At 43.6% G+C, this 24,078-nt stretch overlaps 1 protein-coding gene across 4 annotated transcripts in view; it reads right to left on the reverse strand.

Annotated features, from left to right (window-relative positions):
• STAB1 (stabilin 1) overlaps nt 1-24,078 on the reverse strand; it is a 103,265-nt gene that overhangs the window by 35,760 nt on the left and 43,427 nt on the right. For 3 of the 4 annotated variants that reach the window (XM_038409579.2, XM_038409577.2, XM_043518236.1), the window contains 13 exons: nt 22,853-23,011; nt 19,571-19,666; nt 19,027-19,122; nt 17,560-17,607; nt 16,120-16,250; nt 14,154-14,265; nt 13,855-13,932; nt 13,368-13,469; nt 12,485-12,592; nt 11,579-11,710; nt 9,080-9,208; nt 8,430-8,486; nt 6,510-6,605 (listed from right to left, as the gene is read on the reverse strand). In XM_038409579.2, the coding sequence (XP_038265507.1) occupies nt 6,510-6,605; nt 8,430-8,486; nt 9,080-9,208; nt 11,579-11,710; nt 12,485-12,592; nt 13,368-13,469; nt 13,855-13,932; nt 14,154-14,265; nt 16,120-16,250; nt 17,560-17,607; nt 19,027-19,122; nt 19,571-19,666; nt 22,853-23,011 (1,344 nt within the window). The remainder of the gene's footprint in view (nt 1-6,509; nt 6,606-8,429; nt 8,487-9,079; nt 9,209-11,578; nt 11,711-12,484; nt 12,593-13,367; nt 13,470-13,854; nt 13,933-14,153; nt 14,266-16,119; nt 16,251-17,559; nt 17,608-19,026; nt 19,123-19,570; nt 19,667-22,852; nt 23,012-24,078) is intronic. The other variant, XM_043518235.1, reaches the window with a different exon arrangement.

Consider the following 24,078-nt stretch of genomic DNA (forward strand, 5'->3'; position numbering starts at 1 on the left):
TACTTGTGGCACCTTAGAGACTAACAAATTTATTAGAGCATTGCTCTAATAAATTTGTTAGTCTCTAAGGTGCCACAAGTACTCCTCTTCTTTTTGCGAATACAGACTAACACGGCTGCTACTATGAAACCTTTCCAGTTTAAAATATTGTTATGCTAGAAGATGTTAGATGTTAATGCTAGATGTTAATGGCTGCCATCAAGCAGGTCTTTGGATCTATAGACAATCACAGATCTGGTTAAAGGTGATTAATGTGCTAAACAAAAGGAAGGAGTAACTAAATACCCTTTTCTATAGTGACAGATGGAAACAATAAGAGGCTATACTGCCCAAGACCCTGGGCATGATGGCTAACCTTAAGGAGGACCAACCCATGTATCTTGAGGGAGTTTCCCTGGAACTGGTTGCAAATGCAGGAGCTAGAGGATTGTTTGGGGAATTGTGTGTATTAGGGCTAGTTCACACTGGCAGTGCTTTAATGTGGCTTGTGTAATCACGGCAGAGTGCTGGGAGCGAGCTCTTCTAGTGCTCTAAAAACTCACTTCCATGAGGGGCATAGCTACCAGCACAGGGAGCGCACTCCCATCGCTGATGCACTGTATACACTGGCGCTTTACAGTGCTGAAACTTGCTGTACGCAGGGGTGTGTTTTTTACCCCCCTGAGCGAGAAAGTTGCAGTGCTGTGAAGTGCCAGTGTAGTCAAGCCCTTAGACAGAAAAAGCCAGCAGGAAAGGAGAGAAGTAGTCGTGAGCATGGCCCAGAGAGGCAGCAGAGACAGAGCTTCTTAGGCACGGAACTCACTGGAGAGCCAGACTTGGAAAGAGATAACAAGGAAACTGCCTGATGTTTGTTTCTGCGATGTTCAGGGAAACAGGGCTTTGTGAACATTCTTTATAAACAAACAGGATTGCACCAAAGAATATACCTAACTCGTATAATCAATTTCACCTGCTAACACAAACAACCCCGCAAGGCCCTGAATATCGGCTATGCACTTGGACCAACTGTGCCACAACATTACTGACAGGTTTCAGAGTAGCAGCCGTGTTAGTCTGTATTCGCAAAAAGAAAAGGAGTACTTGTGGCACCTTAGAGACTAACAAATTTATTAGAGCATAAGCTTTTGTGTGAGCTGTAGCTCACGAAAGCTTATGCTCTAATAAATTTGTTAGTCGCTAAGGTGCCACAAGTACTCCTTTTCTTTTTACACATTACTGAGTTACCATAAATTATTACCCTGGAGGTTATGCCACATACGGCAGCATTGACTTCCATCTAGGACAGCATAGGAAGCCAGCTAGTGAAGGCTGCAGCAGGGAAATGATGTATCAGCATATTGGAAACAGCATATCATAGAATCATAGAATCATAGAATATCAGGGTTGGAAGGGACCCCAGAAGGTCATCTAGTCCAACCCCCTGCTCAAAGCAGGACCAAGTCCCAGTTAAATCATCCCAGCTAGGGCTTTGTCAAGCCTGACCTTAAAAACCTCTAAGGAAGGAGATTCTACCACCTCCCTAGGTAACGCATTCCAGTGTTTCACCACCCTCTTAGTGAAAAAGTTTTTCCTAATATCCAATCTAAACCTCCCCCATTGCAACTTGAGACCATTACTCCTCGTTCTGTCATCTGCTACCATTGAGAACAGTCTAGAGCCATCCTGTTTGAAACCCCCTTTCAGGTAGTTGAAAGCAGCTATCAAATCCCCCCTCATTCTTCTCTTCTGCAGACTAAACAATCCCAGCTCCCTCAGCCTCTCCTCATAAGTCATGTGCTCTAGACCCCTAATCATTTTCGTTGCCCTTCGTTGTACTCTTTCCAATTTATCCACATCCTTCCTGTAGTGTGGGGCCCAAAACTGGACACAGTACTCCAGATGAGGCCTCACCAGTGTCGAATAGAGGGGAACGATCACGTCCCTCGATCTGCTCGCTATGCCCCTACTTATACAACCCAAAATGCCATTGGCCTTCTTGGCAACAAGGGCACACTGCTGACTCATATCCAGCTTCTCGTCCACTGTCACCCCTAGGTCCTTTTCCGCAGAACTGCTGCCGAGCCATTCGGTCCCTAGTCTGTAGCGGTGCATTGGATTCTTCCATCCTAAGTGCAGGACCCTGCATTTATCCTTATTGAACCTCATTAGATTTCTTTTGGCCCAATCCTCCAATTTGTCTAGGTCCTTCTGTATCCTATCCCTCCCCTCCAGCGTATCTACCACTCCTCCCAGTTTAGTATCATCCGCAAATTTGCTGAGAGTGCAATCCACACCATCCTCCAGATCATTTATGAAGATATTGAACAAAACGGGCCCCAGGACCGACCCCTGGGGCACTCCACTTGACACCGGCTGCCAACTAGACATGGAGCCATTGATCACTACCCGTTGAGCCCGACAATCTAGCCAGCTTTCTACCCACCTTATAGTGCATTCATCCAGCCCATACTTCGTTAACTTGCTGACAAGAATGCTGTGGGAGACCGTGTCAAAAGCTTTGCTAAAGTCAAGAAACAATACATCCACTGCTTTCCCTTCATCCACAGAACCAGTAATCTCATCATAAAAGGCGATTAGATTAGTCAGGCATGACCTTCCCTTGGTGAATCCATGCTGACTGTTCCTGATCACTTTCCTCTCCTCTAAGTGCTTCAGGATTGATTCTTTGAGGACCTGCTCCATGATTTTTCCAGGGACTGAGGTGAGGCTGACCGGCCTGTAGTTCCCAGGATCCTCCTTCTTCCCTTTTTTAAAGATGGGCACTACATTAGCCTTTTTCCAGTCATCCGGGACTTCCCCCGTTCGCCACGAGTTTTCAAAGATAATGGCCAAGGGCTCTGCAATCACAGCCGCCAATTCCTTCAGCACTCTCGGATGCAATTCGTCCGGCCCCATGGACTTGTGCACGTCCAGCTTTTCTAAATAGTCCCTAACCACCTCTATCTCTACAGAGGGCTGGCCATCTCTTCCCCATTTTGTGTTGCCCAGCACAGCAGTCTGGGAGCTGACCTTGTTAGTGAAAACAGAGGCAAAAAAAGCATTGAGTACATTAGCTTTTTCCACATCCTCTGTCACTAGCTTGCCTCCCTCATTCAGTAAGGGGCCCACACTTTCCTTGGCTTTCTTCTTGTTGCCAACATACCTGAAGAAACCCTTCTTGTTACTCTTGACATCTCTTGCTAGCTGCAGCTCCAGGTGCGATTTGGCCCTCCTGATATCTTTCCTACATGCCCGAGCAATATTTTTATACTCTTCCCTGGTCATATGTCCAAGCTTCCACTTCTTGTAAGCTTCTTTTTTATGTTTAAGATCCGCTAGGATTTCACCATTAAGCCAAGCTGGTCGCCTGCCATATTTACTATTCTTTCGACTCATCGGGATGGTTTGTCCCTGTAACCTCAACAGGGATTCCTTGAAATACAGCCAGCTCTCCTGGACTCCCTTCCCTTTCATGTTAGTCCCCCAGGGGATCCTGGCCATCTGTTCCCTGAGGGAGTCAAAGTCTGCTTTCCTGAAGTCCAGGGTCCGTATCCTGCTGCTTACCTTTCTTCCCTGCGTCAGGATCCTGAACTCAACCAACTCATGGTCACTGCCTCCCAGATTCCCATCCACTTTTGCTTCCCCCACTAATTCTACCCGGTTTGTGAGCAGCAGGTCAAGAAAAGCGCTCCCCCTAGTTGGCTCCCCTAGCACTTGCACCAGGAAATTGTCCCCTACGCTTTCCAAAAACTTCCTGGATTGTCTATGCACCGCTGTATTGCTCTCCCAGCAGATATCAGGAAAATTAAAGTCACCCATGAGAATCAGGGCATGCGATCTAGTAGCTTCCTTGAGTTGCCGGAAGAAAGCCTCATCCACCTCATCTCCCTGGTCTGGTGGTCTATAGCAGACTCCCACCATGACATCACTCTTGTTGCACACACTTCTAAACTTAATCCAGAGACACTCAGGTTTTTCCACAGTTTTGATACAGCACAATTGGAAAAAGGTAAATATAGTGCCCATCTTTTAAAAAGAGAAGAAGGAGAACCCAGGGAACTACAGACTGGTCAGCCTCACCTCAGTCCCTGGAAAAATCATGGAGTAGGTCTTCAAAGAAACCATTTTAAAGCACTTGGAGGCGAGGAAGGTGATCAGGAACAGTCAACATGGATTTACCAAGGGCAAGTCATGCCTGACCAACCTTATTGTCTTCTATGATAGATAACTGACTCTGTGGATATGGGGAAAGCGGTGGATGTGATATATCTTGACTTTAGCAAAGCTTTTGATATGGTCTCCCACAGTATTCTTGCCAGCAAGTTAAAAAAGTATGAATTGGATGAAAGGACTATAAGATGGATAGAAATCTGGCTAGATTGTCAGGCTCAATGGGTAGTGATCAACAGCTTGATGTCTAATTGGCTGCCAGTATCAAGCAGAGTGCCCCAGGGGTTGGTCCTGGGGCCAGCTTTGTTCAACATCTTCATTAATGATCTGGATGATGGGATAGCTTGCACCCTCAGCAAGTTCACAGATGACGCTAAGCTGTGGGGAGAGCTAGATATGCTGGAGGATAGGGATAGGGTCCAGAGTGACCACGACAAATTGGAGGATAAGGCCAAAAGAAATCTGATGAGATTCAACAAGGACAAGTGCAGAGTCCTGCACTTAGGACAGAAGAATCCCATGCACGGCTACAGGCCGGGGACCGACTGGCTAAGCAGCAGCTCTGCAGAAAAGGACCTGGGGATTACAGTGGACGAGCAGCTGAATATGAGTCAGCAGTGTGCCCTTGTTGCCAAGAAGGCTAACGGCATATTGGGCTGCATTAGTAGGAGCATTGCCAGCAGATCGAGGGAAGTGATTATTCCCCTCTATTTGGCACTGGTGAGGCCACATCTGGAGTATTGCATCCAGTTTGGGGCCCCCCCACTACAGAAAGGATGTGGACAAATTAGAGAGAGTCCAGTGGAGGGCAATGAAAATGATCAAGGGGCTGGGGCACATGACTTATGAGGAGAGGCTGAGGGAAAGGGGCTTGTTTAGTCTGCAGAAGAGAAGAGTGAGGGGGAATTTGATAGCAGCCTTCAACTATCTGAAGAGGGGTTCCAAAGAGGATGGAGCTAGGCTGTTCTCAGTGGTGGCAGATGACAGAACAAGAAGGAACAGTCTCAAGTTGTAGTGGGGGAGGTTTAGGTTGGATATTAGGAAACACTCTTTCACTAGGAGGGTGGTGAAGCACTGGAATGGGTTACTTAGGGAGCTGCTGGAATCTCCATCCTTAGAGGTTTTTAAGGCCCAGCTTGACAAAGTCCTGGCTGGGATGATTTAGTTGTTCCCGCTTTGAGCAGGGGGTTGGACTAGATGCCTCCTGAGGTCCCTTCCAACCCTGATATTCTATGATTCTGTCCCCTGGCTACCGTGGCCATGTCCCTTCTGGACCAGCCCCGCCTGGCTGTGCTAGGTCCCAGTAGCTTCCCGCCATGGGGAAGGGAGGTTGTAGACACCTTGCACTGCCCACAATCCCTCCATTCCCAGATGGTTCAGAGCCCTATACAAAAGCCTGCACCAGACGCTGGTGTGAATTTGGACACATGCACATACATCTAGTGAACAGACATGCACAGACCAGAGATTACTGACATTTTTCTATCTAAGATGTTTCTAACAATATTTTTGAAAAATCATTTAAATTACTTTAAAATTTTTCTGTTTACAAATTTTCAACAAATGAAAAAAAAAGGGACCTATTGGGATTTTTTTTGTTTTGTTTTCATTTTTTGTATTGTCAGTTTCAATTGGTCATCTTAGTCACACAATTTAATCTCCCAAAATGTATGTATTACAGAACTATGGTTATGGACTGAGTGAAATCTTGTTATGGGTTGAGTTAAAACCCCATTGAGACTGGTAGGTGGGAACTCCACCTTCAGTTAAAATAACTGTAAACCTAAATCCCACCTAAGACAAAAGGTGTGTGTGAACCCACCAGGGAGCTTTTCCTGAGTATTGTTCTGGGAATGTGTGTAGGGGAGGAAAAAGAGACAAGAACAGACAGAGGGAGAGAGCCCAAGCATGGTGGCTGACCCTGAAAGAACCTGGGAAGAGGTTTTTGGGTCAGGGTGCAGGTGAAGACAGTTCTTTGGTGCCGTGAACAATATAATCTGTTTCCTGCTCTTTGATTCCATTTGCATTCAGACACACAGGCCTTTTATACACACAAAACTGCATCAAAAAAAAATATCAGACTCTTTCAACTTCTACTCCCAACTGGAACATCCACAGGTCCCCAATCTTTGACTAGCCCCTCAGGTCCAAAAAGGGGTAATATTAACACATGAAAATTTGGAAAACTGTTACAAAACCTCCCAATGGAACAAAAACTCTGCCAAATGTACCAAAATCTCTGCAAGTTTGTTTTTTTCAGGACCCGCCCACAGACCCCTTCTTGTATGAAAATGCCACAAGATTTGTCTTTCACAATAATCTGAAAATTATTGTCAATGTACATTAAAATCTGAACTTACTAAGGAAACTTTAACACAGGTGAAATAACAACCAACTACTTTTAAAAATCCAAACTTATATGCACAGTGTGGCATCTTCCCTTCTCCTGGAGTTTCCTGCAGATAAAATTAAAAAAATATTATAAACCAGCAGCCCATCAAAGCAGGCATATATCAGAGCCAGCCCATGCACTGGTGAAACAGAAAAACAACACTATTTATCCTGTCTGTAAGAATAGCAATAAGAACTCAAAAAGAAAAGGAGTACCCGTGGCACCTTAGAGACTAACAAATTTATTAGAACATACGCTTTCGTGAGCTACAGCTCACTTCATCGGATGCAATGTCAGAGCTGAGAGCAAACCAGCATCCCAGACCCTGATGTGTAGTTACTCCAGATGACTAAAATCCTGAGTTTGATTCTCCATAAAATCAATACATCTGCCTGTAAAAGAGAAAGTGCCTGGCATGCTTTTTGGTATGTAATGAATTAGATAAACCAATAGTGCCACATGTCAGCACTGTGTAATGCTGTACTGCCACCAGCAGGAAGAACTTGATTATTTTTCAAACATTTGTCAGTCTTTGAAAAACAAAGTGGCAAGTCACAGAGGCAAGTGAACCCATCTGTGTGACCCTCACTAACAGTTTAGTCTGGAAAACTGGTTTTCCCTAGCAATAGTACTGGAAAAACAAGAGATCTCAGGCCAAATCCTACTCACTGATACTTGTGTGAGATGGCCATTGAAGTCAATGAAAGGTTCTGCTTGGTTAAATAGCCCAGAATTTGGGCATGTACTGCGTTCAGAGGGCCAGCACAAGGAATATTCACCACTTAAGCCCTCAAAATAAGTCTGAAATGAGACTTAGTAGTGCCTAAGCACTGTGCTAGCTCCTCTTACAACTGTATATTCCATCCCCAAGTACCATGAATATAGGGCTAGTTACACTGAAATGCATTCTCTTACCATAACCCTCTCCCGGCACATGCTGTGTATGAAAGCTCAGAACACCAGAATCCATCTCGCCTCCCCAAAGATATCTGGCAAGATCTCAATGTGTACCCCACAAGTGGAGGACACAGTTTAAATGGTTGCACAGGGATTGCTTCAGACTAAGTCACTGGGAGGGGAAGACATTGCAGGGTGGATGTGTCGATATAAAAGTGGGGAAATTGTTCTGCTCGGAGCCATTGAAAATAAATATATTCTTTTTAGTGCATCAGCCCCTCTTCTCTGTCCCCAAACTCTGCCTCCCTCTCCCCCTTTCTCTCCCATATTCCTCCATCCAACCAATGTAGGCAATAATCTCACACTCTCCAGCCTCTACTTGGCCACTGGCCTCTCCCCCTTCACAGAGGTGCTCTGGGCTCTTCTCTGACTCCACTGCCACTATATATTCAGAGTTTAATCATTGCAGCATGTGATCTGAGCCATGGATGTGGCTCATCCCCCCCCGCTCACATGGGGGATTGGGAATTTCCCAGAGCTCCCTCTTCCACTGGCACAGGGCCCCTCAGCAACCAGCCTAAATAAAATAGCTGGCAGAGACCCAAAGATCAGTTAATTCCCTAAGAGGCAGATGGGAACACAGTGATGGATTAAGACCATGCTCAATATGCTCCCCACTCTAGACTGCATGTTCTAAAGAGATCCTTCAATTCAAGCACAGCATGAATATTGGTTCCATGAGAAGATTCAGGGTGCCATATTCTCCAGCTGGAACAGCCCACATTTGCCCTCAACCCATCTGTGGTTACGCATGAACAATGAGGACAGGAAACACTCTCTTTTTTCTTTAATAAATATAAGGGAAGGATGAGCAAATAGTGGGTTGGTCTCTTGCTTGCCATAACCTACCTCCACAATTCACACCGCTGAAAACAAAACTGCTGCTTTCCCTAAACCACATGCAAGGGTGTGAAACGAATCAGAGACTTACCGCCAGGACCGATCCAGAAGGACACTTGATCCCTCTGTCACACTTAGCGCATTTCGACTAGGGACAAGAAACAGGAGAAGTCACACACAGTCCCTTTAAAAATGTCCTACTCAAATGCTAGTTTTAAAGTGTTCTGCAAATCATCATTTAGAGAGAGAGAACAATGCATCAAGACGTTAAATTTACTGGCTCAAAACAATGAACTGAGCAAATAATGATTCAGGTAGCGAAATCTTGGCTATTATGTGTTTGTTTCATGCAATGTCTTATTTTTAACATGGAACTGTGAACACAAACACTGCTGCCAGAATGTAACATGAAACAAATCCTCCTCCTTAGCACACCCACGGATACGCAATGCAATTTCTCAGCTATAGCAATGTATGGAATTACCTCTGGGAATGTGGCAGTTTATTGAACTACATCTAAAAGTACAGGGCCCAATCCTAAGAGATGCTGAGCCCCCAAAACTCCCCAGTGCCTCAGAGTTGCAGGTGACTCAACAGTGTGAGTGTCAGGCCCATAGTGAGCAGCTGCTCTGTACAGAAGTTGAGATTAGCTGTTTCAGGCCATCAGGATGTGACTGAGTTAAGAAGACTATATATCAGAGCTCTCTGATGCTGTGATTATCTTTATGTAAAGCTAATTACCTTCTGAATCACTGTGGTATTGGCAGTGCAACGATTTTTCTGAATCTGTAGAACCCCAGAAACCCCAATCAACATCCCATTCTTGGTTTCGAAAAATTTACCATCTAAGCGGACGTTGTTTACAAATGTCTACAAAGAGAAGAAAACAGTCTGGTTAACAATCAGAAAGCTAGGATGCCACCATGATAACAACAGGGCCACCATATAACTAACAAAGGCCTCTCATCCTACAGCATCCAGCTGCTTTCAAACTGTATATTTTGCTCATCCACCACTGCGGTGGTTGCCTCAGCTATTCTGCACGCACAAACTTCTCTAGTAAAAATTACAGTGGATTTTTTTAAGGTAGACAAAATATAATTACCCAAGATGCAAATCAAACAGAACACCGGGGTCAGCTCAATAACTGAAGTAGTTACAGGTATAGGACACCTAATACTCTCAGAATAATACAAATTAATCTATTTACATTAGAAAGCATTCTATCCTAACAGACTGCTTCTGCTCTAAAGATGGAGAGCTGACTAATATGTCTCCCCTGCTTGTTGTTTTAGAAGAGATTTCATGAAAGCATGGGGAAAAAAGCACACCACCACAGGAAAATGTTGTACGATGATTATTATTATTCAGAATACTAATACTTAGCTCTTCTATATTGTTTTTCATCCATAGATCTCAAAATGTTTTTTCTTCTTTTTTTTACAGCTAGTTGGGAAATTATTTTTCTTTTAATTTATTTTGGTTTTTCTTCAAAAAACTGCAAAAGAAAGTGCTGAATTGATGGCACTTAAGAGTACATTGTTATGACTATGCACAGCATGGAGATGGCTGCCATAGCCTCAACCAGGAGGAACAAGCTTTATAGGACAATTCATTTTTCATGGCTCACTCTGCCCTTGTCCTCCCTGCTGAGATGGGCAATAAGAGGGTGTGGATGGGGCACAATTGCTATGATTTTTTTTTAAATGATCAGAACACCTGTACTGAACTGAGAGCCAGTCCACTGGACACAGAATAGACCCCGCAACTCACTTCACACAGGCCTCTCAATTGATTCAGATGGGAGCAATTTTTGGTCACTACCATTCTGAACTACGTTTGAACCGGTGACCTAGAAATGGAAGCCTATGTATCGCAGTACAGCCAAAGTTTTAATTAAGAATATAAGAATGGCCATACTGGGTCAGACCAATGGTCCATCTAGCCCAGTATCCGTCTTCCGACAGTGGCCAACCCCAGGTGCTTCAGTGTCAATGAACAAAACAGGTAATCATCAGTTGATCCATCCCGTCACCCATTCCCAGCTTCTGGCAAAAAGAAGCTAGGGAAACTTCAGAGCATGGTTTTGCATCCCTGATCATCCTGGCTAATAGCCATTGTATGAAGAAATAATTCATTTTGCTTGTTTTAAACCTGCTGCTTATTAATTTCACTGGGTGACCCCTAGTTCTTGTGTTATGGGAGTAAATAACACTTCCTTATTTACTTTCTCCATACCAGTCATGGTTTTATAGACCTCTATTATATCTCCCCTCAGTCATCTCTTTTCCAAGGTGAAAGGTCCCAGTTTTATTAATCTCTCGTCATATGGAAACTGTTCCATACCCCTAATCATGTTTGTTCCCATTTTTGTACCTATTCCAAGTCCAATATATCTTTTTTAAGATGGGGCAACCACATCTGCACGCAGTATTCAAGATGTGGGCCTACCATGGATTTATATAGTGGCATCATATATTTTGGGTCTTATTCTCTATCCCTTTCCTAATAATTCCCAACATTCTATTAGCTTTTTTCACTGCCACTGCACATTGAGTGGATGTTTTTAGAGAACTATCCACAGTGACTCCAAGATCTCTTTCTTGAGTGGTAACAGCTAATTTAGACCCCATCATTCTATAGGTATAGTTGGGATTATGTTTTCCAATGTGCATTACTTTGCATTTATCAGCATGGAATTTCATCTGCCATTTTGTTGCCCCGTCATTCAGTTTTGGGAGATCCCTTTGTAACTCTTAGCAGTCTGCCTGAGACTTAACTATCTTGAGAAGTTTTGTATCATCTGCAGATTTTACCACCTCACTATTTACCCCCTTTTCCAGATAATTTATGAGTATGTTGAACAGTACTGGTCCCAGCACAGGCCTCTGGGGGACACCTCTAGTTACCTCTCTCCATTCTGGAAACTGGTAATTTATTTCTACTCTTCGTTTCCTATCTTTTAACCAGTTACCGATCCACGAGAGGGCCCTCCCTCTTACTCCATGACAGCTTACTTTGCTTAAGAGCCTTTGGTGAGGGACCCTGTCAAAGACTTTCTGAAAATGTCAAGTACACTCTATCCACTGGATCGTCCTTGTCCACATGCTTCTTGGTCCCCTCAAAGAATTCTAGTAGATTGGTGAGGTGTGATTTCCCTTTACAAAAACCATGTTGACTGTTCCCCACAAATTGTGCAACGGCATCCTAGAACAGCAGGTAGAACCCTTCCATCCTTACCTGGTTGTTGTTTTTATAAAACATTAGCCAGTAGGAGAATCCTAACATTGTGCTTTTATGGACTCCATTTTTCAAGTCTGTAGAGGAGAGCTTATCTCCAAGTACAACATGGTACTGCACAGTGTCATTATCCTGGAATTCAAGACCAGAAGGAAGCAAAACATTTAGCCTATTATTGTTTCATAAACAGCTATTAGGTAGCTAGAGGTAAGTACAGTGTAGAAATAACTAAGTCCACAAGTCTTAGGTATGTCCATAACCAGCTCTAGAACTAAGTCCAACAACCCTGTAAGACTGGGTTTGTTCAAAAAGCCAGAAAGGTGTTAGGAATTTAAGGGATTGGACAATTACCTGAATCATAAGCACTGTCCATGCATTTGGACATTTTGCTGGATCTGCCTACATACAAATCTAATTTTAAATGTAAGGACTCCAGATATTGAAAATGGACTTCACTGTGTAGCAGTGGCCATTTTAAATATGATCTGGCAAATTCCTTATATGCTGCTTCACCTGACTCCATTGCCAAGCCCAGATAACCCCTTCCTTTCATTCCCCCCTGCAGAGACACCTTCCTGCCATGCTTCCTAATGTCAGACATCTCCCCCCCCACACCACTCCACCCACTCCCATGCCTCCTCTTCGTTCTGCTGTGCTTCCCTGTCATTACCTTTCCTGATCCCAGAGATCCCTTTCTCCAGCTGCAGCTGCTGGAGTCCAGAATCAAGCTTAGCAGGTGATGGTTAGCAGTATGGAAACATGACTTCTCCTGGCTATTCTATACACAAACAATTTTAGGCAGAATTCCTCTTTAGGGACTCAGATCTAAAGTCTGATGGTATAACATGGCCCCCGTAATTGATAACTACCACACACAGTCAGACTGTAAACAAACAGTGATCTTACCAGTTGGGTAATGTTGGAAGCGTGGCAATATTCCCCAATTGAATCATTTCCTGGGACGAAAATGGTATATTTTTCAGAGGACTCAATTTTTCCAATCAACTGGTATTGCTAAAAGTTGCAAAAAAGGAATATTAGTGAGTGAACTAGTTTTATTTAAAAGAGCATGAGAGGTAAACAAGTAACCCAAAACAAATGAAAAAAGATAAAATATGACTATCAGCGAGGGAGGTGGAAGCTTGGGGCAAGAACTCCAATAGAAATGCTTTAAAACGGGATGAGATGCAAGGCGACTTCCAATACAGTCATGGGAAACAGCAGCAATCCACCCTGCCGAAGTCTTGCTTGGCTGATGCTGGCCCAGCTTTTTGGATAAATGGGCCTCTCTCATATTTACTGTGTGTATCTACGAGTCCCCTGCTTGAGCATCATCTCTAGTGTGTTTGTTATCATTCTGAGTTGTGTACATGCGCATGTGCACACACACATGCGCACACACACACACACAAAAGGTCTTACAGATCCGGTCCATGACTTTAATAAGTTGCTAAAATTTAAAAAAAATGTCTACCATACCTCCCAAAGAAACTAACCATTCCAAAGAGGCTTTATAGCTAAAACAGGAGTTTTCATTAGGTGTGGCTTGTTCTATTTCTGTGAGGTCTGATCCCCTGTGGGAGTTATTCATTCCTTTGGGAGGCTGGCTAGCCAGCTTTATAAATCTGTCCTAGTCCCAAAACATAGCCTGGGAGCACCACAAAAATCACCATGATTTTCCTTGGCTGTCCATGCAGGTTTGGGTCAATGTTAAGCTAGTTCAGTGGCTTCATACTATCAAAAAAGCTTCCTATACTTAATAGTCAATAGAATCCAAACAATTGCTTACCAGTAACAATTCCTTGAACAGAGTAAATGCGGGGACCATATCAAGCTGTTGCTGCAGACCGGGGCGACTTGGTGGGATATCTCCTAGAGGTGGTAACAAAACCTGAGCGCAAGAAAGACAAAGATGAGCTTGACCACTGGTCAGAGACTGCTTGAGAAAAGCACACGGCAATCCTGCCCTACAATGAAAATAATTACGCATGGTTGAAGTTAGCATGGTTCTGCTCCCAGAATGGACAGGCCTTGACTCTTTTCTTGAAAAGCCAAGTATTGGACTCTTCTGCACAGTTTGAGGGCACTGATTTAAATATTAAATGCTGCTGCACAAACAGCATCTGGAATGAGTTCTGAATATCCAGATTTACTTTTGTCTGTATGTTTCTACTTGGATCCTGTTTGAATCCCTCCACACCTCCATAAACAACAGAAAACCAATGTGTTACATCGGTATAACCTAGTATTTCCAGATATTGTTCTTACTGATTTACCTTATTTAGGATATAAATAGTGCCATTAATAGCAGGAATGTCAGCTACTACAATGATTGCATTCTGAATGGTTATAGCCTGAAAAATAACAAGAGGGAAACATGAGAACATTGTAGGTCACTGAGTAGGGTGAAACAAAAGAATCTGTGTCCAAGGCCCCCTGCAGCACCTTAGACTTATATGATACATCAGGAATTTAATGGCATTGTCCTCACCAATGGCTCCCCCAGCATGGTATATCTCTAAATGTATTGTTTAATTTGCTACCAATATACACACGTCAATTAAAAAGCCCTTACACCACTGCTGTTGGTTATCTCCCATCTGGTCCGTGGATTGAGAGTGGATAACTCCTCACCCTTGTACTCTTTGAGCTTCTCACTGGTGAAGGAACCTTGGAGAAAATGGGCCCTGTAGGTGACAAGTGCATGTAAAGAAGAATTGAGAGTACGTTTTATAACACAGACCTCTGAAGTAGACTGGCTTATCTTGGCTGCTGTCTGATCATGTAGCTTGCTCTCCACAACCCTGGGCCTGGCCTCCTCTCAATATCCACGTCATTATGTGCATTAATCCCTTGGTACAGTGATGACAACTGACAACATGCAGCCCTCTATCACTCAAGCGAATCTGAAAGTATAGCAGGTCACTCAGCTGCAAGAGGTTACGAGCCTTAGGTGTTTCCAGGATTCAATATTTCTGCAACAGGATGTAGGCGCTATCTAAAGTTCATCTCTGCAGGGAGTTTAACCAGTGCTCACGTTAACTCGTGTAGTCTAGCTCCTCCCCTCCTGGTCACTAAGCTCTCCACAACACATTTCAACTAGGGATGGCTGAAATGGGTTGAATACAATAAAAGCTAATGCAAACATCTGCCCCAAACCCAAACTGCTGGCACTGAACTACACAGATACACCATGCAGCCCTGCAACTGCTATACAACCAGTGAGCTGTATTTGCAGTCATCGAGTGACTGCCCTACATCTGGCCTTCATAAGCATGTGTGGTCCTTCCCTAACCCTGGTGTAGCTTGCCCATGAAAGGCCAGTTTATTCTAGCTTTGTAGGAGGCCCCAGAAATTGGCCCATTGGGCAAAATGCTCCTTCCTTCTACCTCGTGCATAGGTGCAACCATATACAAAAGTTGACTGGGACCAGATATGAGGATGCATAAGCCCTGTAGCCACACTGACGGGCGCATGGATAGGAGGATGAACACAGCCCAGTGGTTGCTATGTGGTAAGGAGGGAGAAGAGGAGCCCAGGATGTGGGGTAGATGGTGCTCCTTTTTTCCCTTAAGCTAGACAGCCTGGTATTCTGGTTGAGGACAGAGTCAGGACTCCTCTGCTCCAGTTCTGCTGGGGTAGGTGTGAAGGGGACAGGGAGATTGAGCCCTGCTCAGTGGAAAGCAGAGTACTTGGTTGGTCACTCCACACTTCCAGGCAGTTGGCTGCAATAGTGAATCCCAGCAGCCAGTATTATAGGGGGACATTAATGCACATTTCTCTCCTGCACTTCTGTAAAGGAAGAAGATGCCAGATTTTTCCCCTTATCCAACAGCAACATCAGGTTTGAGCTACCTTTGATCCCACCCAGTTCTAGCTGCAGCAATTTCTGTGTACCATCACCTCCAGCACCAACTCAGCCAAGCTGCCTCTCCTCGCAAGTTCAGTATTTTCTCCATCTCCCCTCTGCTTTAAAAACTCCTCCCATCTTCTGCCTGCTCCTCAATACCAGTCACAACTCTGACCTTAGCTCTTCCGTCCTGCCTACCAGCCTGACCAGTTCCATATTCCCCAGCCAGCATTCACACACCCTCCCCTTTTTGATCCCGCTAATCTTCCCTGGGCCCAACTCCAGATTTCTGTGGGTCACCACCTGCTTCCCTCCCCAGAAGATGTGGATAAGTAAGAGAGCTGCAGGCTTCATGCTTCTCTCACATCTCCTGCATGGCCAGATGTTCTATGCAGAAAGAGCAGCATGCAGAGAGAATTCCCTGTTCCTTCTCCCACTGTGGGGCTGCTTCTGCATCATGGCTGGGAGAAACATCCTGCCTTTAATATACAATTAATAAACCTTCATTGTATCTTCTAACCTCTGTTATGTTTGAATCATCCAATAAACACTTCATCAGCTGGATGTTTCACCTCTGCTATGTTTTTACCCTGTGATGATTTTCTTTCTACTGATATGGAGAGAACGCCAATCTCCAGCCCTCAGTTAGGGCTGTTTTGAATTAAAGAGTATGGTAACAATGCAACGATACCTGACTAAAAATGGCAGCGTGTAGGGCTTCAGCCAGAAATCTTTTTCGACTTGGCTCAGGTTTCTGATGGCGGCTTCTGAGGGCACCAAAACAGTGACATTGACTCCTGCCGGGATGCTGAAGAGAGACTTCTGTCGTCCAGAGCAAGTAGATGCACAAATAAACAAATCAGTGCTACACCTACAGCGCAGTACAAATGTTTGTAGCTATGATCCCACTCCCACTGCATGTAAGATTACTGTGTGGGACTAAAGCTTAAATTCAGTTGTACCCAGAGCTGTGCTGGTGGTTGGGATGGTGGCTGGGAAATAAGTTCAGGTGGGAGTCAGCAAATGCCATGGAATATTTTTCCACACCAGTCCAACCTTAATTTGCTAGCTGCTGAACTTAGGAAATCTGCAGCTTCAAGGAACAAACTCCAGAACAGGTGCTGCTGAAGGAGAAAGTTCTTAATATTTTTATATTGCCAGTGCCAAAGGTCACTTTATCCAAAAACGATTCCAATAGGAGCACATTCACTTGAGTCAGTAAATGCTTTTGAACACCCAAGGCCAGATTTGGACTAAGGACCAAATATGATCTAGCAAATGCAGGTGTAACTGATGGAATGGGTGTTGTGCCTGCTTGTAAATCTAGCCCCATGTATGGGAGAACATTTTCAGTGGCCAACTCCAATCCATGAAGTGCTTATCCCCCTGTTCCAATGGGAACAGAAGACAGTAACAAGAAAGGGAAAGGAAGAGCTACCCGAATTTTTAACTTTACTCTTACTTTTGAAGGGTGGCTATTTGTATATTAGTCCCATTGGTTTTTTGTCTGTATGTCTTTCACCCAAGGCAGTCAGCTACTTTACAACAGCCATGAGTTAGCAGCAATATATGGTATGAAGGTCAAGTATGTGATGGTCTCAGTTTCTTCCAGAGCGAGAAGCATGGTCCCTAAAACATGCCATACGAGCAATGGGTCCACAGTTACAGTCTCTAGAGCAGGCGTCTCAGTGCATGCAGTTAGCCATGTGACTCACCACTCAGATGTATGTAATAAAATCGTGCTGAGAACTTAAGAGGGTACATGCCTGGTCCTCATTGACCTTTCACATGGTGTTATTAAAAACATAGCTAAATGCAATCAAACCATTTAGAACAATCTATAAAACTGTCTCAACTAATTTGAAACTTTAAAATACACAGTAATTTAAAAAATTCCACCATTTCCAGAGCTAAAGGCGGGGATTTTTTGGTTAATGTACCATGCATTAGAAATGTTCAGCTTGATTTTCCCCTCCCCCCCCTTTTTAAACAACACATGCAAAGGAAAATTGCCTCTTAACAGCAGATTTAAAAACAGAATCTTTGATCTTTGCCTTTTTTTTTTTTTTTTTTACAAATTATATTTTATACTATACTTTTACTTGTAATTGTGTCAGGCAACATTTTTTACCTTAATCCACTCATAGAAGCCTGCAAAGTGGGAATTCCTGGCCAGCTCCTTCCAAAAGAGAAAGCAATACCAAGATTAGTAGGGATGAAGCAGGGGGAGGGAAGGGTGGTCCTGTGATCCTTGTTATTTCAAGTTTCAAACACAGCAAACTTGGCTGAGTCAAGTGCTTACCACCTACACAGAACTTTCAGAAGCCATGCATCACTCAAAAAGGTGTGTTCCAAAGTCAGAGAGCTGGATCTAAACCCTTGATTTTTTTTTTAAACTTACAATACTTTGCCAATTATATCTAATTTCAAGTTTAAGGTGATTAATTTCTTGGCAACCTTTGCCTTTTCTAACTACTCAGATAGGGCACAGAGTTCAGAACCAGACCCGAATCAGAACTTCCCCAAAGTTCAAGTCGGATCTCAGGCTCCTTTCTAATTAATGAAGAATGCATATGAGCTCTGCAACATCACACACCTAGGGCACAAGTCAGAAATTGTTACTGGTAGTTTACATTATAACTTGGGCCTACATACTAATGCTCTATCCAGGGAGAGAGGGAAATACATCAGATTGCCAGGCAGACTATGGTAAGAGGAGTCAGATCAGGTACTCTAGAGGGGGGAAACGTGGGCAGGGACCCTGTGAGACCATGAATTCTCAGCCCCCCCTTGCAGGAGAGAGGGAAAGTATGTTCTCTGTGTAGATTTCTCCCTTTTTTAGTTGCTGTTTGACTTTTCACTTTGTATGTAAGTGTATGGGGAACCTTGCTTAACTAGCATCGACCAACATGGGTTCCTGGGAACTGTAACTCTTCTGATGGAAAAGCAGAGGGTGGTATCCTAAAGCAATACTCTTCAGGAAATCAAGAGAGCTGTCACTACATCTTGAACAACAACAATACAGCAGGGATCAAACTATTCCCCGCTTCCCTTTTCTCTAATTCATGGGACACAACACACACAGACGTATGGATTTTTTTCAAGTTGATGCTGAAGTTTTAAACTGGACAGTTCAACATATCAGTCAGGATGGAAAATTGGCAAAGGATTGATAGCATTACTGAAGCATACACTGACATAGGTTTTAATTATTTTGTTTTTGAATGAAGTACTTTATACATACTTCAAGAAGTAGCAACTGTTAGTAAAATTATGTATATTTAACCTCTGATATTCAAGTCCAGAATCAACATGTATCATTGGTACATACATAAATTGCTTAGGGAGGTTGTGGAATCTCCGTCATTGGAGACAAGTTAGACAAACACCTGTCAGGAATGGTCTAGATAATACTTAGTCCTGCTTTGAGTGCAGGGGACTGGACTAGATGTCCTCTCAAGGTCCCTTCCAGTTCTATAATTCTATGATTCAAACCGTCAGCTGTCATCACCTGCAGATTTTAGCATGAGCCAGTCAGCGACTGCAAAAACCCCTTGTTCTTTGAATTAAAAGAGAATAATATTCATTTTCTCCCTACCTTTAGTACATCTCCATAACATGTAAATCCATCTCCCATGTAACCGGGAGCACAAGCACAGCTCCTCTCCCCTCCTCCAAGAGGCTTGCACGCAGCCTGTGAGGACAAGAAAACGAAGGATTACTGTGTAATAAAACAGACAGAAACCCTGTGGCAAATGTGGGAACTGATCTCCAGTCTCCCAAATCCCAGGATAGGGCATTAACTACAATGCCATCCTTCCTCTCATGGTCCCGTATGCTGAAATAGTGTATTTTCACTGTACACCTAAGAACTATCCCCCCACCACCTTCTAGCACAGCCTCGTGAAACACAGGCATGTGAACAAACAAGAAAAACGAATGGCCACAAAGCCTTGACGCTTCGTCACAGGTAGATGTGATTATTGCACAACAAAGGGAGGCAGATTAGGCCAGATTATCAGTGGGTGTAAATCAACACAGCTCCATTGCAGTCGGTGGTGCTAAACCGAAATACATCCACTGAGGATCTGGCCCAACATTCTCTCCCATGAAGGATTTTGGAGAATTCTCCAGCTACTCACCAAATCATGGCAGCCACCATTGTCCAGCTTGCAAGGATTAATGGGGTCGCAGCTATAGCCATCACCAGCATAGCCCCTCTTGCACATACACTTGCTCTGAAAGTAGAAGAGAGAGGGAGGAGCTTCACTATGGACCTATCAGAGTGTCCCGACTGCACAACTAATGTCATCCCTCTTTCAATGAGTTTGGGTCAAGGCCTACTTTTAAGTTAATTTTTAAAATGATTTTCTTCTCAGGGTTGTTAACAGTCCCTGGAAAGTCTGAAATGGAAATATTTCTTTACCAGGGTGTTTCCCTCTGTTACGGTGCACACACTGGTTTGTTATGGTAGGGTTGCTCATGAATATAAAGCACTCCGGCATGCACTAATTTGTTATTGTAGGGTCTCTCAGTGTGACACACATTACCTCAAAGTATCCCACTGTAACCCCCATATTCATCATTGGTATATGGTGGTGGCATTTCATGCAAGGCATGCTTTGTATGAAATGCCAAGGTATCATATGAAAGGTCATAGATTCATAGATACTAAGGTCAGAAGGGACCATTCTGATCATCTAGTCCGACCTCCTGCACAGCGCAGGCCACAGAATCTCACCCACCCACTCCTATGAAAAACCTCACCCATGTCTGAGCTATTGAAGTCCTTAAATCATGGTTTAAAGACTTCAAGGAGCAGAGAAGCCTCCCTCAAGTCAACCATGCCCCATGCTACAGAGGAAGGCGAAAAACCTCCAGGGCCTCTCCAATCTGCCCTGGAGGAAAATTCCTTCCCGACCCCAAATATGGCCATCAGCTAAACCCTGAGCATATGGGCAAGATTCACCAGCCAAATACCCAGGAAAGAATTCTCTGTAATAACTCATATTCCACCCCATCTAACATCCCATCACCAGCCAGATACTACAGAAAATTCTTTCCTGGGTAACTCAGATCCCATCCATCTAATATCCCATCTCAGGGGATTAGTCCTATTTACCCTGAATATTTAAAGATCAATTACTTACCAAAATCCCATTATCCCATCATACCATCTCCTCCATAAACTTATCAAGTAGAATCTTAAAACCAGATAGATCTTTTGCCCCCACTGCTTCCCTTGGAAGGTTATTCCAAAACTTCACTCCTCTGATGGTTAAAAACCTTTGTCTGATTTCAAGTCTAAACTTCCTGGTGGCCAGTTTATACCCATTAGTTCTTGTGTCCACATTGGTGCTGAGCTTAAATAATTCCTCTCCCTCTCCTGTATTTATCCCTCTGATATATTTATAGAGAGCAATCATATCTCCTCTCAACCTTCTTTTAGTTAGGCTAAACAAGCCAAGCTCCTTAAGTCTCCTTTCATAAGACAAGTTTTTCATTCCTCGGATCATCCTAGTAGCTCTTCTCTGTATCTGCTCCAGTTTGAATTCATCCTTTTTGAACATGGGAGACCAGAACTGCACACAGTATTCTAGGTGAGGTCTCATGATCTGCTGAAATTTACTGTTCTGTCAAAATGTGTGTATCATCATTGTACACAAAGTTATGAGATTTTGCTGTATGGTTGTTATTGAAATATGTTGTGAGTTTGGGAGACACCCACTGCTAGCTCTCAAGTGACAACAAAGGTGGTGACCCACACCCAAACGTACGTTAAGTGACCATTCCGAGCCATTGACCAGCAGGGGAATTGCAAACAAGAGATTTACAATTCTGTGAGACACAGTTGTGCAAGCACCACACAATGAGGATTGCTCAACTCTATGACTCAGTTGCACAAACACCACACAATGGGGGATTGCTCATCTCTTGACTCAGCAAGGCCCACCAGGACATGTCTGGACCAGAATCTTTCATAGGACATGAATTGAGAGTAGAAAATAAGGGACAGTGGCAGCACGAGACCATCTCTCTCCTACCAGACCTACACTGAAGACAACAACACTACTGGGAAGACAGACTTTGAACTCAAGAGACTGGTCCCGGGCTGACAAGGAAATTCAGCCTGCGTATTAGGAACTGTAACTTATCTGCAACATCCAGTGCTGTGAGAAAAGCTGTTTGATTCAACTCTTGCTTAGTCTGATAAAATTTAGACTGTGATTTTACTTGTATTTCTTAGGTAACCATCTTTGTCCTATATGTTTACCACTTACAATAACTTAAAATCTATCTTTCTGTAATTACTAAACTTATTTTAATGTTTTAGTTTTACCGGTGAGTTTGTCTAAAGTGCTTGAGCAATCTGCTCAGAATATGAAGCCTGGTACATGTCCCCCATCCTTTGACAAAATGGTGAACTAATTAATGAGCTTGCATTGTTCAAGAGGAGGTCTACTCTTGAGCAGTGTGAAAGACTGTATATTTCTGGGGTGCAAGGCTGGGGGCTTGGGAGATTTGCTGGTGGTTCCGTGTATATAGTTCATGAGTGACTTAGAGCGCATTCATGCAATTTAGCTGGGGGTGTCTCTGCATGCTGGTGGCTGAGTGATCACAGCATCTAGAGGGGTTTGCTGTTTGTCACTAGCATAGCATTGTGAGACACAGCTCAGGCACAGTTCCAGATTGGACCCCGAGGATCCTGTCAGACTCAGGAATGCTGATTTACTAACTCTCGTTTTAATTAAAAAGAAATGAAAAGACTACCATGGATTTTGCAAACAGATGAGAAAAAAATACAGGCTAAGGGCCTTCCTACTTTGAAGATGGTTAGAGAGACAGAAAATTGCCGAAATGGATGGCCACTTTAACTGCTGTGGCTATTTGATGTATTTATTTTATATTTTAACACTCCCCAAACCTACCTCCACATATCAGTTGTTTGAAACCAGAACCTACAGGACACAGGAACCCAGAATTCCCTGTGGCACGAAAGACCAACAGCCCATGAAGCTGTGCTTCTGGCAGTGGCCTACACCTGATGCTTCAGGAGAATGAGCTACCCCCATAATGCCCTTGACTAGTTGTGCAATGCTGTGTATGGGGAAAGATTGCTAGAGAGGTGTCTGAGGGGAGCACTTTAAATAAAAAAAAGTTATTAAACGTAGTCCTTTCTATTCAAAGAATTGGCAGGTTTTTATTGGTTACTAGTATTTCATTGAAACTTACTATATCAGGACTAACTTTTGCTGATTTAATGGAAGCCAATATCTTTCAGAAACACCAGTCGAGTAGACCTTGCTGTTGACATTCCTGGAGCAACAAAAATTGCTGCTCCTAGAATTTCAGACGGCTACAGTGTGGTGTACATAGCAAGTGTCCATAAATCTCAGCGATGGACCAGTTAATGCTGAATATACCTGTCCAGGTCCAACAAAGCTGCAGTCTGCATTCATGTGGCAGCCCCCTCTGGTCTCCAGCACACAGTTATCTATAGCAACACAGGCTTTTCCATCCCCAGTCCAGCCCTTGTTACACTGACAGGTTGCAGTACCAGGGCCTGTACTGGTACATACGGCCTGTGGGGAAAGGGAGAAAAACAAATTAAACTCAAATTAAAACAAATTAAAATAAAACCATTGACGATGGGAAACCTTCCCAGGAAGTAATATAATTAACTGGCTAATGCACATGTTTAACAGTATCCCCCAATTGGGTAGAATCAGAACTGCTCAGCTGTATGTCATAGACCCTACATTGCTAACAGATATTCACCGTGAGCTTAAGCAGTAGGAGATGGGTTCTGGAGGAGGATGAGAATTTTATCCCTGATGTTGCTGCGAAGCACTGAGTAAACATAGTCTGTGTGGTGCTCTCTCCCTGTCTAGTGGTGGCTGAGCACAGACAGAGGTTGAGGAGTCTGTTAAAGCCCTGGCTCAAGCAGTAGCAGTCACGTATTTAAGATCCAGAGGACCCAAGTTCAAACCCACTGCCAATGACCCAGCCACAGGGCAGCATTACACCTACAGCTGCAAAATCCCAGGAGACTGCAGATGTGTAACAGCATCATCGTAATATCTGGCTGTTATATAGCACTATTCATCAGTAGATTACAAAAAATAATAATAAACCGTCCCTGTAATAGGTGAATGGGTCTTGGAATACCTCTCTCACCTGCTCTGGTACCACCCAGTTACCCATGGGCAATAGCAGCTGACTGGTTCCAAAAACAGGGCATAATACACTTGGTTTCCAAAATAATACTGATTAAAAACCAACTGGAAGAGAGGCAGAAAGACTTGGTATAGTTTCAGAAAAAGCCTCTTAATCCGTTGCAATTCTTTCTGCACCTCTCCACTTCACCACCCTAATGTGTAACCATGGGCAAATCTCAGAAGTGTGGATTTCTATCTAGATCTTTAGATAGTCCCCATCACTGCAGTATCTGAACACCTTTGAATGAACAATTAAACAGATTCTTGCTCAAACCATCCAGATCTTTAGTTTTGCAAAATTGGGTTGTGAATCTTATGAGAACAGGTGCTCTTGTTAGATTTCATGCACTTGCCATTGGGCTGGCAGTGATGCAGGAGGAACTCCCTCATGATATTATGGCATTTCCACTTCTGGCTTCTTTTAGATCCGG

Source organism: Dermochelys coriacea, chromosome 7, assembly GCF_009764565.3.
Source record: "Dermochelys coriacea isolate rDerCor1 chromosome 7, rDerCor1.pri.v4, whole genome shotgun sequence".
NCBI lineage: Eukaryota > Metazoa > Chordata > Testudines > Dermochelyidae > Dermochelys > Dermochelys coriacea.